General features: G+C 43.2%; 1 protein-coding gene across 2 annotated transcripts; it reads right to left on the bottom strand.

Annotated features, from left to right (window-relative positions):
• Positions 1-186: 186 nt before the first annotated feature.
• Positions 187-9107, bottom strand: selenon (selenoprotein N). 2 transcript variants are annotated; one of them, XM_061743867.1, is made up of 12 exons: positions 8751-9107; positions 7507-7624; positions 7294-7433; positions 6408-6620; positions 6193-6317; positions 4575-4712; positions 4408-4489; positions 4146-4334; positions 3962-4067; positions 3370-3482; positions 3168-3269; positions 187-1202 (listed from the first exon to the last, which is right to left on the bottom strand). In XM_061743867.1, exons 1-12 carry the CDS (start codon positions 8889-8891, stop codon positions 1035-1037), a joined length of 1635 nt encoding a protein of 544 aa, XP_061599851.1. In that variant the 5' UTR covers positions 8892-9107; the 3' UTR covers positions 187-1034. The 2 variants fall into 2 exon arrangements, with proteins under 2 accessions (XP_061599851.1, XP_061599852.1); XM_061743868.1 differs by having other exon boundaries at positions 7294-7424.
• Between the last annotated feature and the right edge of the window lie 8703 nt (positions 9108-17810).

Here is a 17810-nt window from a genome sequence, read left to right as displayed (position 1 = left end):
AAAAAAGTGGCCTTGGTAGGTCACATGGTTACAGTGTTGTTCAGGATCTAATCAGGCATTTTACTCACAGGGACAAATCCCCCGCACCCCCACGCGTTCTTGTGTGCTTCTCAAGTGAATTAAAGTCTTTAAGAAACAAATTTAACTTTGACATGAGATGAGACTTCAAAGTACATCCAAAACGTCTTGTTTTTCCATAAAAATGTTACGTTTTTATTGTAAGATGACATACAAAAGCAATTTGAAAGCTTAATAAGTGAACATGATTGTTTGAGAGAATCGACTGAATCGATTTCCTGCTTCAAATATTGAAAAAAAAAAAAAAAAAACATGCCCTTTGGTTAGGGCAAGTGGAAAAACATCTCAAACAAACTGTTTCAAACACAAACTATTTTAAAAAACTACTAAAAAAGATAAATGTATGTGCCACAGTCCAGTTCAGCCGTTCCTGCTGCGTCGGCCCCCGGAGACAGAGAGGCGCGTTTCCTCCAGAAGATTCTGCAACATCATCAGGCATCACCCAACTCAGAGGGAGCTTTCAGGCGAAGCCTTCACTAACCGCAGAAATGCAGCCGGAGGCGACAGCGGAGCCCGTCCCCGACTCCGGGCCGCAGCAGGATACTGCTAAATACTGCGCATGCATCGCCACCGCTGAGCGGCGTGCTATGTTGTTGATCTGGCAGCGTCTGGCTACGTATTCTGTACCAACTACAAGCAGAAGGAGCAGATCTATCCGCATTTTAAGTGTGAATTACTGCTCCATGTGCAAGCCACTTGCATTTCACTAAAATATAAGCTTTGAGAAGGTTATTCCCCCCAGCAGTCATTTACAAGTACCACTCAGAATACAAAAACTCCTTACAAAAGCTTGACCGAGAGAGATGTTGAAATAAATAGTAGCAGAGGATAGAAGGCAGCAATGCTTTCCAGCTGCCACGGCGGATGAGAAAGCATCCCGACGTAACATTTGGCGGGTTGTTCTTATCGTGGATCTGATGACCATTTCCTCCAGGGCAGTGTCTCGCACCCCCACATTACTGGGTCACGTACTCCTTCGCCTTCTCCAAAGCCTCTTTCAGGAAGTTGATGTAAGTGGATGTGGAGGGATCCTCGAACCCACCAGAGAAGCTGAACGCCGCCCCTTCCTCCTCTGGTTTCATGGCAGTTTCGTCCAGGAAGTAGTTAGCGTTGATGTGGTGGACCTAAACGGTACAGATGAAAGCCTTTACAGAAACGTCCATCTGTATAATCGCGGGGAGGGAATTACTTATGTGCGATGACACTGAAGTGCTCTGCATGATTTTGAGCAGATTGTCAAGCACCGTTTCCAGAAGTTTGCCTCGGCCAAAAGTAGTTTAAGCCGAGTTAGTTACAAAATAAGGCAAAGGATAAATGCTAAATCAAAATGAGCACGGTTGTGTCATTAACTGTTGTGTTTACCGCTCCGTACAACAGTTTCCACTGTTGGAGCCAGAGCCAGAAATTAACTGCGTAACAGCTGATGCCAAAGACAACAAATCCAACATTGCTTGCTGCTACATTTCCATGCTGTGATGCTGTAATTTAAGTCTTTTGTTTGCAGAGGTGTCAAAAGTATTCACATTCATTACTCAGGTAGAAGTATAGATACTAGAGTTTAAAAATACTCCTGTAGAAGTATCAACTCAAGTTTTTTACTCAAGTAAAAGTATAAAAGTACTCGTTTCAAAACTACTTAAAGTATAAAAGTAAAAGTAATGTAAGGGGGGAAAGCCATTAAGGACAAAAGCCATTGAAAATGAATGCATCTTAGTATAATGCAAATATATTAAAGAAGCATATATGTGTACTATTGAGCATTAACATGTGTTTCAGAGAGCAGGAGATATGATGACTAGTTGCCTATAAGTATTGTAATGGTGCAAAAAGTCAAACTTGAGGCATGTTATCATTTATCCTAACCTTTATTGGAATGTACATCCAAGTTTAGTTGCAGGAATCTGAGGGAACGGATGTAAGAACAAAACTGGACAAGAACATCTGAAACAACCATAACCAAATTCACTCTATCCGGATGGAGCAATTTAACTGGATAGTTTTTTTTTTTAAAGGCCGAAATGAAATAGAGTAAAGAGGCTGTTTTTAAAATGTAAGGAGTAAAAAGTACAGATAATTGCGTGAAAATGTAAGGAGTAAAAGTAAAAAGTCGTCTGAAAAATAATTACTCCAGTGAAGTATAAATAACCAAAATTTCTACTTAAGTAAGGTAACGAAGTATTTGTACTTTGTTACTTGACACCTCTGTTTGTTTGTTTGTTAGTTTTAAATATACATATATTTATTTTGTGGCTGTAGTTGCCTTTTATTTGAAAGTGGCTAAAGAGGGAAGGGAGAAGAGGAAGACGTGTGGAAAAGAGTCGCAGCCTGGACTGGAACCTGAACTGCCTGCACGAGGCCGATGGCCTCCGTATATGTGAACCTGCTCAACCCAGTGAGCCACCGGTCGCCCCAATGCTGTCATTTTTACCCTAGTCATAGTCAACGGCATGATACAGTCTTTGCAAGTCAGGGATGGACATATGGTGATCCAGAGGAGCAAATCACGAGGCAGATTTGTTCAACTACAACTCTGTTTAGACTAGACATTAAAATGTCCAATTACAAGCGGATAGAGCTCATGCAAGGTCGGAAAACATTCCCAGGGGGATCCTAATCCGATCGCTCAGTCAGGATACATTGAAAAGGTGGTTCAGGACACCAATGAGCATTATCTTAGCAGCCTAATCTATTTGGTGATTCTACGTGCATATAGCCACAATAAAGCTCTTCGTCTTTGAGTTCATGGCAGATCTATCATTGTAGTGTATACACCCTGAATTGAACATATCGGACATCTAATAAACTCTGGAGAAAAGTTTCCTTTTATTTCCTTTTTCCTTGATGTTAATTATTTCCAGCTGCTACATTAGGCCATTAAAAATACCAAAGCATTTGGTGTTTGCGTCTGAAAATAACATGTATGTTCATCTTCATGTAGTTTGATGTTTTAAAAACTAAACGTGGACATGACCTCAGTTACTGCACATGCAAAGAAAATATGTTGAAATCGTCCAGCCACAAGTCTACCCCCATTCTTTTTACGTATATTCATTTTGTATTTAAATAACTTTGATCAAAGAAATACTTACAATGGTTCCATTGGGCAGTGCCACCATCATCTCCACGGGGAAGCTGTACTTCTGCAGGTGTAAACGGGCCTTTTCACTCAGTGCAGGGTTCTGTGTATCAGCCTAATGAATAACAAAACAACGTATCACGTTTATGACATAATTGCATTGGAAATAAAACAGAACATCTCTGGTGTCTGAAATTGTTGCACAAACACGTCACCTGCATGTTCTCCAGCTCCTTGACCAGAGACCAGCTGCTGATGAAGCTCTGGTTGAGCAGAGCCAAGATGGGCGAACTTTCCAGGACCGTCTCCCGGAGAGTTCGCCCCGAACCTACGGAGGTGTGGCGAAGGAAGACGATGAGGAAAGCCAGAAGTCCAACACTCACACTCCAACACTCATAAAAACTTTAAATTCTAACTAAATACTAAGCAAACCATGACAGAAATTCAGTGATATGGAAACGGTGAGCTAGAAATGCCTAAACAGACTTTTATTTCTCTGACTCTGCTCTCACCGTAGCAGATTATTGCTGTTCCATTGTTACACAAAATGTATTCGGCTGACTTTTCCAGAAGTTTGGAGCATAAGCAGCGAGAGAACACATAAGATCTTGAACATTTTCTTTCATTTACAGCATTGCTTATTTTTTTCTGTGGCATTTCTTCTTTTAAAAGTTAAGGTCTCTTTGTGAAGGACACACAGCAGCATGAAACTTAACTTTAATGACTGTGAATCCAGTTTGTTCAAAGCAAAGTGTTTAGAGCGGAGCGTCCGTTTGCTGTGAACCAGCTCGTTGTAAATGATCTCACCTCAGCAGGACTGGTCGTCTAAAGCTCCCCAGAGCAGAATGGAATGTACCAGCTTCTTTTCCGCCTCAGCTCGCTCAAAAGCCTCCGAGAACCGCAGGTAGGGTACCTGCAAGGGCCCCCAGACAGAGAAAAATGAGTCATTTGTGGTTACACGCGGTTTATTAATTCCCTCAGGGATGATTACCTTCTTAAAAGGGTAGAAGGTGACCTCCAGCCGGCGAGCAGCTTCTTGCCGACTGATCTCAGAAGACCAGTGAATTTCCTCAAAGACAAACTGGATCGGCTCACTGTCGTCATCCCGGCTGTCGATGACATTTCCCCGCTCGTCCACGATGATGGAGGGAGTGGAGGGCCCTGCGGAGTGCAGCTCCAACTGGAAACAAAAGCTCTCATTAGAAACCATCGGGCACCGGTATCAGGGGGGCTGTGCATCAGTGCAGCCGTACCTGAGGCAGGTAACCGATGTCCACCTCCATGTTGCTGGTCTCGCTGGCTCCGTACAGCCACTCCATGTCCACGTTCAGGCTCCTGCGACACAGCGGGACAAGTCACACTCACACCGAGGGCTAGGCGGCAGGCGGGACACTCACGACGGTGCGTCTGATGGACTCGCCTGTCACTGGGGACGTAGAGGTGGAAGTGGCGGACGTGAGAAGCGTCTTTAGAGAGGACGATGTTGCCAGTGAACTGACCCGGGGTGAACCAGAAGGGGAAGTCCGGAACGTCATTGAGCTGGAACTCTGCGTGGATCCTGCGGGAGCAAAGAGAACGGGTCAACTTTATCCAGTCAACTTTATTTATGTAGCACATTTGAATCTGAATCCTTTATTTGAACATGGTTAAAAAAATAATAATATAATATTATATATATATATATATATATATATATATATATATATATATATATATATATATATATATATACATATACACACACACACACACACACACACACACACACACACACACACACACACACACACACACACACACACACACATATTCATATAGAGATAGACAAGTAAAAACAAATATTTATAAATAAAAAACAGAAACAAATCAACAAGCCTCACAGGCAGCCAAAACATGATCAAAAGGATTAGGAGGAAGTCGTAGATTTATGTAATCCTAACCCTTATTATCATCGTCAGCACTTGACTTTTACAAAATCTTATCCCAATGAGGAATAACTTTAACAAAAAGAGAAAATATTGTATTTTAACATTAATGTAAATATTTTGCTATTGCTGTACTTCCAGTATGTAAATAAATATATTCTACATTATCATTATAATATCACTCATCCTTCTCTGCATATATGTATTGCATACACAATAACATACACCTAAGTACACACATACATACACATGTACATAATATGCACACATATACAACATACTTACATCCTCACATATCTGCGTACCTACGTAACGGTACACACATACACATACATACTGCTACATACTATACCGACCATTTAAACCAAAGTGCTACACAAAAGAAAGACATTATACATAATAAAATAACATTCAATGGTAATAAAATGTAATAACTACCCTGAATTAAAACATGAATATGATAAAACTAATAAAAACGTACTATATAAACACAAAAAGAAGTTGTATTTCTTCTAATTTCCTGTTGGTTTTTTTAACTCATCAACTTCATTTAATTTGTTCACATATGGTCATTTTGAATTTCAGGCCTACAACACAATTCAAAATAAGGAAAATAAAAAAATAAAGTTGGAGATAAGTTAGTGTTAATGAAGGTTGGAAGAAAAAAATATTTATATAAATGTTATTTGTTTGTTCTGTAAACATAATTAGGTTCAAAAGTACTTCCCATGAAAATATGGGTCATTGAGGGATAAAGACTTCAAAATGGATTAACACACTGAACATATATGACCTGCACGTCATATTAGTGAGTTCAGAAATCTCAATATTCTCTTATATTTGGTCAAAATAAAGAGCAGTTTTCAACACATGTACCGCTTTTAACAGCATGAACATGATGAAAACTGAACCGCCTATAAAACAGCATGAACGTTGAGGTGCATGCGTCTGTGTGGTGAAATTACGCTGAAAAAAGTGGCTCCCTGCCAGGATAAAACCAAAAGAATTGACATTCATTGTATGTTCTGGACAGTCAGCACTTCTAACATGAATGCATAAGTTAACAGGCCATGGGGCAAGGTGTTTCACGCCTCCCCCCGACATTCCCCTCACCTGAAAACTATGTCGTAATAAAAGTCGCTGCTGGCGCGAATACAGGCGACTGCACCCTGGGGAGCAAAGCGTGATTTGATGAAGGGCCTTGGGTGGAACATGCTCAGCAAGGAGTGGAAGAGAACCTGCAGCGGAGGAAGAAGAAGAACAGCTTTCAATAATAAAAACTCAATCCCAACCAGAACCTGAGCAGGGGGGTGTTTGCTTCGAGGTACCTCTTTGCCCTTTGGCGAGGGGGGGTGGTAACGATTGTTGGGCAGGTATCCAGTGAAGATGTTGAGCTCGCTGGGAATCAGCCACCATGCGTCTCCCACTTCCCCCTTGTTCTTTGGGGGCAGGAACACCCTGAACTGGCTGGCAGAGAAGGTGGAAGAAGGCACCGCAGGGCTCGTCCAGGAGCGGAGCCCACTCAGCGAGCTGTGAGACACCTGCCCGAGGAAGTGGCACAAGGGAATACATAAGCAGTAGGGATGGGCGATATTTTACCGTTCACGATATACCGTCAAAAAAATTCCCCACGGTAAGAATTTGTCATCTCACGGTAAAAATGATAAATTCCCGTTGATGACGTTTTTGTGTAAAGATGATTTATGGAAGGAAGGAAGGAAGGAAGGAAGGAAGGAAGGAAGGAAGGAAGGAAGGAAGGAAGGAAGGAAGGAAATGAGCCAAGAAAGAAAGAAAGAAAGAAAGAAAAATTCCCGTTGATACGTGTTTGTGTAACAAACATGGCGGATCTGAGTCATTCCAGTACAGGTGTAACTAATTTAATTGGTTTTTATAAATTCAATTTAATTGGTGTAGTTTAGTAGTATTTAGTATCTTTTAGAGCAGTGATTTGGGGGCTCCAAAGACTGAATGTGGTGATAGATTTATAGTTACAAAGGTGGAGTTGAATTGGTATTTTTTTTTATCGTCATTTTTATCGTTATCGGGATAAATGCCAGAAATTATCGTGATACATTTTTTAGTCCATATCGCCCATCCCTAATAAGCAGAAAGTATTACAAACTCTCTCGGGGTCCTTGTTGCTCACAGGTCACAAAACAGCTGATTAAGACTAGATCTATGCAAAACAACCAGAAGAATTTGGTCGTATCTCACCCCAAGGAAGCCATCTTTGCTTTTGGTCATGGAGTCGAGCAGCAGCGGCTGCATTTTGGCCTCTAAGATCAACGTCTCTCCATTGGGGTCATGGATCACTTCCTCATCCACGTCCACCGGTGGTGTGATCCCTGCAACAGCTAAGTGAGTGTGAGGTTAAACATCACCAGAGAACTAAAGTCAGAGGCGTGAGAGTAGAGTGAAATGATGCACCTGTGAGCTTCTCTGCAATGGGTTTGAACTCCTCTGGACTGAGATAGAGGTCATGGTCGGTGTCTAGGGAGGAGAAGAGAAAAAGGCCCTCGGAGCCCAGGATCCGTATACTCTCTTCCTGATGGATGAAGAGATTTGGAAAAATGTAAAACAAAGAGCTTAAGAGTACAACTCCAGATGCATGATTAGTTATTCAGAGTTTCTTTCAAAGTATTTCCAGAGGAGGCTACAGTGGGGAAGTGTTTTGTTTGTGGTGTCTGAGCATTCTTTCAGCCTCAGCAGACAGCAGTCTCGTCTGAAGAAAGATCAGCCTTGAGGCCACAAACACAAGCGGGAGTTTGAGTCAGACTGACTCCTTTCTCAGACAGATTCGTGCCTATCGGCGTCTGGACAATGGAGGGAAAGGAGGGAAAGGAGGGTGGGGGAACAACAACTTTGGAGACCCTGTGTAGCAAACAAAGATCAAAAACTAGGTGCGGTTGAGTCTCACCAGCTGTGGCACAGAACTTGTCCCTTGTGGTGTTTCATTAGGTGGGTGGATCTGTGCCACAGATCCACCCACCTAATGAAACACCACAAGGGAGGAACATTTGCAGAGGGGACGTGTTAGGCGTCTGATGTCTGACCATGTGTGAAGCACACTCTTTAGTTTAGATGAACACAATCACAAGTCATTACATTAAATCAAGAGCTCCGTGCAAAAAGTAATAGGCCATGCAGGAGAAAAAATATTTGTGAGGGGAAGATTTTTTTTTACTGTGCACTTCGAGAAAAAAGTCAAAATGTCGAGAAAAAAGTCAAAACGTTGAGAATAATGTTGAAATACAATTTCGAGAAAAAAATCGAAATGTCGAGATTAATGTTGAAATATAATTTCAAGAATAAAGTCGAAATTTCGCCTTTTTTCCTCAACATTTCAACTTTATTCACGAAATTTTGACTTTTTCCCTCAACATTTAGACTTTTTTCACTAAAATTGTACTTCAACATTAATCTCGACATTTCTACTTTTTTCTCGAAGTGCATAATGAAAAAAAATCTTCCTCCTCTAAAATATTATTTTTATGTTTCTCCTGCCCGGCCCTAAAATACCCTGCAAGTGTTAAGGCTGATTTATGGTCCCGCGTTACACCAACGCAGAGCCTACGGCGTAGTGTACCGCGGCGACGCGCTCCCTACGCCGTAGGGCCTGCGTCGATTTAACGCGGAACCCTAATTCAGGCTTTACTGACTGTGGATCTTACATGGCGTTTGAGGAGCTGGGCATCTTGGTAATACTTCACCCCGAAAGCCAGAAGAGGGATTGCACAGATCAACAGCAGGGACCACAAAGCCCTGCTGATCCAGGACCCAGATCGGTCCTCCTTATCCACGTCCGCTGCCATCCTCGCCCTGCAGCACTATTCACACCCGAGCATGGCTGTATGATAACACACACAAGCCTCTAACAGTGTGCAGGGTCTTCATGGACCCTGGACGGGAGGATCCAGCCTGCAGCCCGGAATCAAGCCTTTAATCCAGCTGTTGCAGCAGCTGTGAGAGGTTATCTAACAGCACAGATTTCTTATTTCCCACATTCACTCCGGAGCCGTGTGGATACGGTCACATGCGTCAAGCTGTCTCAGGATAGGCAGAGCAAGACGGATGTTTGGTGTGAAACTCAAAAATAAAAGGATGAGCGAGTCTTTTTTTTATGCGTTATTTTTTGCTTATTATGAGAAATGTTCTGCTTTTAAATGAACAATTCCTTTGTGGAGTGTCATCACTATTATCATTATCATCATCCGAGGCGAGGCAACAACAGTTGTATTCATAAAATATAGCCGCAGGTGGTTTTATTTTGAAGTTTGTCGGAAGTGTCGGTTCAGTCTAGTCTCATTAATTTAACCAGAGACGTTCACGCTGGTGGAGGAGCCACGTTTAAAGGGCCAGTGTCACGTTATTTGTCAAAATAACAAGATAAAACGTCAGCTAACACGCCTCTATTCTTTCTTTCTTTCTTTCTTTCTTTCTTTCTTTCTTTCTTTCTTTCTTTCTTTCTTTCTTTCTTTCTTTCTTTCTTTCTTTCTTTCTTTCTTTCTTTCTTTCTTTCTTTCTTTCTTTCTTTCTTTCTTTCTTTCTTTCTTTCTTTCTTTCTTCTATTTTCCTGCCATATTCTAGCTAAAATGTCTCATTTTAGTAAAGAAATCTCATTACACTTAAAACAAGACTCATCACTGGAAAAAACAACAATTTTCACCTGTTTCAAGTAGATTTTCACTTAAAATAAGTAGAAAAATCTGCCAGTGGAACAAGTTTTTTTGCTTGTAATGAGAAGATAAATCTTGTCCCAATGGCAGATTTTCCTACTTATTTCAAGTGAAAATGTACTTGAAACAGGTGAAAATTGTCAAATAAATTATTTTTCTGGTGTTATTTTTCTGGTGATGACTGTAAATGTTGAAATAGCAGTAATACCACATTTTTTGATGAAATGACATATGGGATGGAAAGGGGGGATGGCAGTTTTACAGGGGGGATGATTTTGACCGTTTTTATTTCAGGGGGGATGCCATCCCCCCTCCTCCCCCCTCAACTCCAGTACTGAGTATAGGTGATGCGAAGTTTGCAACCTGGAAAAGATGCAAACGTAGGACCTCTGGATGACGCCTTTATCCAATAAACACGCAAAAAATAAAAGATATTTAATTCCTTTCAAATATTTGTTATGTATTCTTCATTTCAATAATGATAATTCAATAATGTTGAACATGATTTCTCCATGTACATGACCAGTTTTTAGAAAAATAATTAAAAAAAAAGCCACAATAGGGCAGATAATTTGTACATATCACTTTCCCAACAATCGAGAATCACAGTATGATGAAGAGATTGATGTAAAAAAAACTCTCGATTTTAACTCCTTTTATTTATTCTTTACTAGGAATGGACTGATTTCTTGAAGTAAAAGTTAATAATGGGAGGAAACCCAAAACTTTTACTGAAAGTGAACATAAACCTCTGCGATGCTCTTCATCTATAATAATAATACATTGTAATATATGTGTATATTTGTAAAGCACTTTTCATAAAATAATCTCAAAGTGCTACAGATACCAGCAAACAAAATAAACAAAAAGGAATAAAATCAAGACACAAAAAACCAAAAGTAAAAGCATAAAAGCACAGAGACAATAGAAACATCTATAAAAGACCAGGGAAAGATTTAAATTCAATTGAATTCAATTTTATTTATATAAATCGTATAAATTATATATATCTAATACAACAAAAGTTGTCTCTAGGATCTTTCCAGAGACCCAGAACATGAACATAAACCCCTGAGCAATTATTACATAAAAAATGGCAGGTAAAAACTCCCCTAGTGGGAGAAAAACCTTAAGCCAAACAGTGGCAAGGAAAAACTCCCCTTTACCCTGCATTCACACTGAAAGCGTCAAAAATCTCCTGACACCAGCATCGCGCTGCTTAGTGGATTCACACTGAAAGCTGCATGTACTGTCGACACCTGCAGTGAGCGGGACTAAAGCTCCACTGCAGAACTGGAGGGAACAAAGTGTATATAGTCTACACATATTAATATATAGCTGCACATCTTCAGTTTCCTATTTCAACATAGATCACACTTTGGGAAGCCTTCTTTATATTTTGTCGTTATTTCCGCATAAATAAGAGTGAGTTTGATGCTCCTTAACAAGGTTGGTCCTGGATCAACAGCAACCATCGTTGGTCCCGGTGAAGCTGCAGTCTGTCTGCGGTGAACACTGACACACCGGGTCGGAGCGGATTTGGTCATGATGTTTAAACTGTGTTTTGTGATTAATAAGCACGGTTTTTAATTATTCTGCGTTGGATCGATGTAGCAAATAAAATCGTTCGGACCATACAGCTCCTCAACCATTAGTTACGTGTTTCACATGAGCAGTTCAGGTAAAAGCGTCTAGAGACAACATCTGTTGTATTAGACGCTATACAAATAAAATTGAATTGAGGGGGCCCGCGGAAAGTGGCCCTCCAAGACCAGAGGGGCGCCCCGCCGCGGAGGCAGGAGGGGGGACCGGAGACGGGCCCGGAGAGAGGGAACCCCCCAACAGGGCGATACCCGCGCGGGCCCGACAACGGAGGGCCCCAGACCCAGGCATCCCATTCATTCATCCATTCACCTATCCGATACCTATACTAATAATAAGATATACTATACATAATAATAATAATAATAATAATAATAATAATAATAATAATAATAATAATAATAATAATAATAATAACCATCTTTGTATAATATAATATTGATAAATTATTAAGTTTTGTTGTCCTGCCAATGGAGGCTCAAATCCTCCATGGCAGGACCCTTCCACACCGCATTCTCACCGACACAGACATACAATCACGCACCGTTTCCCCCTCCCCGGGGGGGTCCAGCACCGCCAGAAGGCACCCCAGGCTGCACGGCGAGCCTCGCCAGGCCCGGGCATCACGACCCACCTATCCCAGGCCGGCGAGGGAACGCGGGTGATGTGGGACCCCCTCCTAACCCTGGTGTTGAGTGCATGTGATTAATGCCATAAAAACAGGGAGGGGGGAGGGCCAAGTATCGATTTGACACCGACCCCCCCCCTCCCGAACTACGTGTCCTTGTCAAATGTATTTATTAAGTGTTGAATGTGCAGTTTCTACATTGCTGTTAAAACCATGAGGCGGGGAGTGCCGGGCCACGTGGGACAATGCCCCCCACGACCCGGACCCCCCGCCCCTTCGCCTATGTGCGTATGAATCGTGTAGGGGGGGAAGGAGGGGGAGAAGAGGCCGAAGCCAGGAAGCAGGACCAGCAGAGCCGGCCCCGGTAAGACACCCACGTTCCCCCACCGGCCATCCAGTAGACGGGGGCCGGCCCTCCAAGCCGGGCCAGGGCCCCACCGTACCTCCACGGGCGCCCCCGGCGCCGCCGGAGCCCCCAGACGGGGGGGGAAACGGTCCAACATCCCCTCATTCATACTGACAACATAAGACATAGACACCTGGGAATGGTGCCACCCCGCCGCCGCGCCCACCCGTGCACCCCCCGGCCAGGGGAGGCCCGATCTCCGGACCCGGGTGATTAATAAGCACGGTTTTTAATTATTCTGCGTTGGATCGATGTAGCAAATAAAATCGTTCGGACCATACAGCTCCTCAACCATTAGTTACGTGTTTCACATGAGCAGTTCAGGTAAAAGCGTCTAGAGACAACATCTGTTGTATTAGACGCTATACAAATAAAATTGAATTGAAAATTGAATTGAATTAAAAACGGCAGTCAAATCAGCAAAAATATAAGTTTGCTGGATGAAATATATTAATTACTGATAAAGTAAGTTTGTTAGTGCACAGCTCTGCTCATGTGAATGAGTGTACGTTTGTGTCTACATGAAAGTACAAACTAGATTGAAGCTTCTTGCTTCGGGAATCCCGGTCTGTGATTGGACGCTGCCTCGGCAGCGCAGCTGCTCATTTGCATAAAGTTCAGATTTTTCAACTTCAAATTGACGCGCTGCTCCCGCTGCCTCTCGACGCGCGTTTTCATAGAAAATGAATGGCAGCCGGCTGCTTATGACGCCTGTGACGCTTTCAGTGTGAATGCAGGGTTATGAGGGAAGAAACCTTGAGCAGGACCAGGCTCATAAGGGGGGGCCCTCCTGCCGAAGGCCAGACTGGGGTGGTCGGGGACGTCAACAACACACAGCAGACATCCACACAGGCAGGTGGAAGCAGCAGCAGGATGACCAGAGGGGGGACTGCAGGCAGGTGGAAGCAGCAGCGGGATGACCAGAGGGGAGACCGCAGGCCAGCACGCAGCTCCTGAAGCTCCAGCCTGCAAATATGCACAAAAGAGAAAAAAGGGGGCCAGCACAAGAAACTACAGGAACGATGGACAAAAATGATGGCTGTGAGATACTTATAATAAATAAACATGGAAATGGAGAAGAGAGGAAGGGAAGAGGAGAAGAGAGGGGAAATGAAGAAGGGTGAGAGGCACCGCCCAGTGGATCACTTCCTGAACAGAAAAGTCTTCGGCCCCTTTTTAAAAGTGTCCACAGACTGGGGTGGACGTAGGTGTTCAGGGAGGGAGTTCCAGATGTGGGTGTTCAGGGAGGGAGTTCCAGATGTGGGGGCAGCGGAGCAGAAGGCTCGGCCTCCCATGGAGCGGAGTCGTGGGGGAGGTGGTTGGTGTTTTGTGAGCAGAGGTTACGGGTGGATGAGTGAGGGGCAGTGTTGTGCTAGTTACTGAAAAATAGTAACTAGTTACTGTTACTAGTTACTTCATTAAAAAGTAACTCAGTTAGTAACTCTGTTACTTAGACCAACAAAAACAACAAACAAGCTGAGAATGGCCAATGAGCTTCAGCAGCAGCTCAAGAACGGGACCCTTTGATGAATCGTTCATTACAGTCTCAGATATAATCCATGGTGGCATGTCGGTTTATCAGAATCTTTTTGCCCAGAAGAAAAAAGAACGACAACAACGACCCATAACTATTTTCTTCTCTCGAAAAAACACACCTGCATCGTGGGCTTTAGGAGAAAAAGACGCTACAGAGTCAGGATGCAGCGGCTCAGAAGAGCAGTGAAATACGTGCGAGGCGGTGCTGATCTCCGCAATTTGAAGCCTTTTATAATAATTGTAAATAAAAAATCACTTATCACGGATTCTTTTTGGAACGTGACCCTTGCGAAAAATGAGGGATTACTGTAATGACAATATATCCACGTTGCAAAACTCTCCTTGCTCTCTTGGCTCGCCATGACCGCTCATGTTTTTGAATGCACACACACTACGTTTCCTCCGGTCTCCGCGTGCGGGGAAAAAAAGCTTCACTGTAGCCAAAAATAAGGGAGTAACGCACCGTTTGGTAACGGTAATTGCGTTACTGAATTAAAAAAGTAATGTGTTAGAGTATTAGTTACGGCCAAAACTAACAGCATTACTGTAATGCGTTACTAAATAACGCGTTAGTCCCAACACTGGTGAGCGGTAACGAGGTCTTTGAGGTATTGAGGGACATTGCTGTAGATGCAGAGGCGGGTGATGAGGGAAATCTTGTATTGGATTCTTGAGGTTATGAGAAGCCAGTGTAGGTTCTGAAGAATAGGGTTGATATGGTCGTATATACGAGTTTTCATCAGAGTTCGGGCAGCACAGTTCTGAATGAATTGAAGTTTCCAGAGGTGTTTGTTGGGGATACCGATGAGCAGGCTGTTACAGTATTCGAGCCTGGAGGAGATTAGGGCGTGGACGAGTGTTTCTGCATCGGAGAAAGTGAGGAAGGGGTTTAGATATGCTCCTTATGTGGAAAAAGCAAGTTTTGTGCAGATGTTTGATGTGGTTTACAAAGGTAAGTTGTGGGTCCAGCTTCACACCGAGGTTGGTAAAAGAGGTAGAGAGGGGGATGTCTTGACCGGAGAAGGAGATGGTGGTTATGGGTGATGACTGGACCTGGTGAGGGGTGCCAGTTTGTATGGCTTCGGTTTTGGAACTGTTCAATTTTGTTTCGTCAATCTTGTTTTTGCTGTTTACTTGGTGACAACCCGGTTGCTTTTGCACTCAATCTTGGACTGTGTTCTTGTGCTTGTACTGACGCAGACATGCCGGGGTGAAAAACTTCTTAAATTGTCTCCACAGTGAAGGATTATATACCATTTTGGTGTCCTCTTTTATAACAGCATCCTTCGGTTCAGGGAGTCCTTCAATTACTTCAAATTCAAAAAGAGGTAGGTATTCAATGACCTGATTAACATTCTCAGATTTTCCTGTTTCAGGGGTTGGTACCGGTTTGTACAACTCTTCTGGTTCAGGGTCTCCCACTTTTGCAGCCAAGTTATCACCGACCTCAGGCTGGTTACTTTCTTCGGTGAGTTCTACATCAATCACCAAGTCTGCTGTTGGTAAACCATCTTCAGGTTGATTTGCATCGTCAGATTGCTCTGGCTTTTTCTTTTTTCTGCGTCTACGCTTCTTGGCTTTTTGTTCAGAAACTTCAGAAAGCAATTGCGATTCAGTGGTCATTTTCAGCTCAGAGACCTGTTCTTCTGGGCCTGACACCCCCACGTTTGCAGCAAAGTCTTGGTTAAGCTCATTGTTGCTATTCTCTACAACAACTTCTAACATCTTGTCTTTGCTGTGTTCAGGCTCCGCTGGTGACGCTTTCTCTGTTTCTATTTGAGAAATATCTTCTGGTTTGGAGACCAATTCCTTTTCATTGGCCCCCACTAGCTCAGAGACGCCCTCTGGTTCTGAAACTCCTACTTTTATTGCCAACTCTTGCAAAATCATCAAGTCTGGTGTTGGAATACCATCTTCTGATTGAGGTAGGTATTCAATGACCTGATTAACATTCTCAGATTTTCCTGACTTCTTCTTTCTGCGCCTACGCTTCTTGGCTTTTTGTCCAGCAACCGCATCCTGTTTAGAGACCAATGTTGTTTCAGGGGTTGGTACCGGTTTGGACAACTCTTCTGGTTCAGGGTCTCCCACTTTTGCAGCCAAGTTATCACCGACCTCAGGCTGGTTACTTTCTTCGGTGAGTTCTACATCAATCACCAAGTCTGCTGTTGGTAAACCATCTTCAGGTTGATTTGCATCGTCAGATTGCTCTGGCTTTTTCTTTTTTCTGCGTGTACGCTTCTTGGCTTTTTGTTCAGAAACTTCAGAAACCAATTGCGATTCAGTGGTTATTTTCAGCTCAGAGACCTCTTCTGGGCCTGACACCCCCACGTTTGCAGCAAAGTCTAGGTTAAGCTCATTGTTGCTATTCTCTACAACAACTTCTAACATCTTGTCTTTGCTGTGTTCAGGCTCCGTTGGTGATGATTTCTCAGCTTCTTGTTCAGACACCCTCTCTGGTTCTGAAGGTTCTGATACATTTTCGAAAGAAGCATTGTCAGTTTGTGATGAGACACTTATCATTTCTGAGATGTTTTCTGTTGCAGAAGACTCAGACGTTTCCAGGGCAAATTTCAGTTCCTCTGTGAGCTCTGCAAACTTGAACTCTACACTCGATTTCAATGTTTCCTGTGCCTCCAGTTTAGATATCAGATCAAGATTTGAGCTTGTTTCTTCTTCCAGTTGCTTTTTTAATTTTTCTATTTCATCAAGGACCAACTTATGGGCCTCTTCCTGCTTGGACTTAACCTCACCGTCTTTTTCAAGTGTTTTGGACGACTCAAGTAGATCCTCAATAATGCCTTTGCACTGATTGAGTTCTCCTTTACAGTCCAGTGTGAGCTGGCGTTCAGCCTCAAAACGAGTTTCAGCGTCTTTGATTTTTTTCACATATACAAGGGAATCTTTCTCTGCTGATTCCTTAAAGTATTTTTCTTGAGCAAGAAAGAAATCCTTTTTCTCCAGCTTTTCCTTAAACATCTCTGTCATCTCAGTCTGTCTTTTTAGTTCTTCCAGGGTCATTTTCTCATTTGCAACCTCGATCTCTCTTTCCCTGTCCAAGTTCTTGTTGATCAACATCATTCTTTCAATTTCCTCTTCACGCTCTACTATTTCCCACTCCAGTTCATTGCTGCAGTCGGTAAGGACAGCATTTTCTTTTTTGCAGTCTACAATCTCCATTTGGAGTTGGCGGAAATCATCTGAGACCCGGGACTGAGCTCCATCCCTGGGAGAGCTCACAAATCCCTGTTTGGGTCTTGAACCTCCGTTAAAAGCTCCATCCCTGGGAGAGCTCACAAATCCCTGTCTGGGCCTTGGACCTCCGTTAAAAGCTCCATCCCTGGGAGAGCTCACAAATCCCTGTCTGGGTCTTGGACCTCCGTTAGGAGCTCCATCCCAGGGAGAGCTCACAAATCCCTGTCTGGGTCTTGGACCTCCGTTAGGAGCTCCATCCCTGGGAAAGCTCACAAATCCCTGTCTGGGTCTTGGACCTCCGTTAGGAGCTCCATCCCTGGGAGAGCTCACAAATCCCTGTTTGGGTCTTGGACCTCCGTTAAAAGCTCCATCCCTGGGAAAGCTCACAAATCCCTGTCTGGGCCTTGGACCTCCGTTAGGAGCTCCATCCCTGGGAGAGCTCACAAATCCCTGTCTGGGTCTTGGACGTCCGTTAAAAAGCATTTCTGCGATCAACACGGTCGGTAATGTGTCAGTAAATGTAGGTTTGAAGTTCTGAAGCGTTTTCTGAGGTGATTTCCGAGTCGTTAGACGTGGTTTCCACCAGAGAGTCTTGCAACAGGTCGTGTCTTGAAGGATTCAAGATATATACGGTTCGAAATGTGTCAGTAAATGTAGGTTTGAAGTTCTGAAGCGTTTTCTCAGTGTT

Source organism: Cololabis saira, chromosome 16, assembly GCF_033807715.1.
Source record: "Cololabis saira isolate AMF1-May2022 chromosome 16, fColSai1.1, whole genome shotgun sequence".
Taxonomy (NCBI): Eukaryota; Metazoa; Chordata; class Actinopteri; order Beloniformes; family Belonidae; genus Cololabis; species Cololabis saira.
The sequence above is the reverse complement of the archived record's forward strand: the minus strand, read 5'-3'. Positions and strand labels throughout refer to the sequence as shown.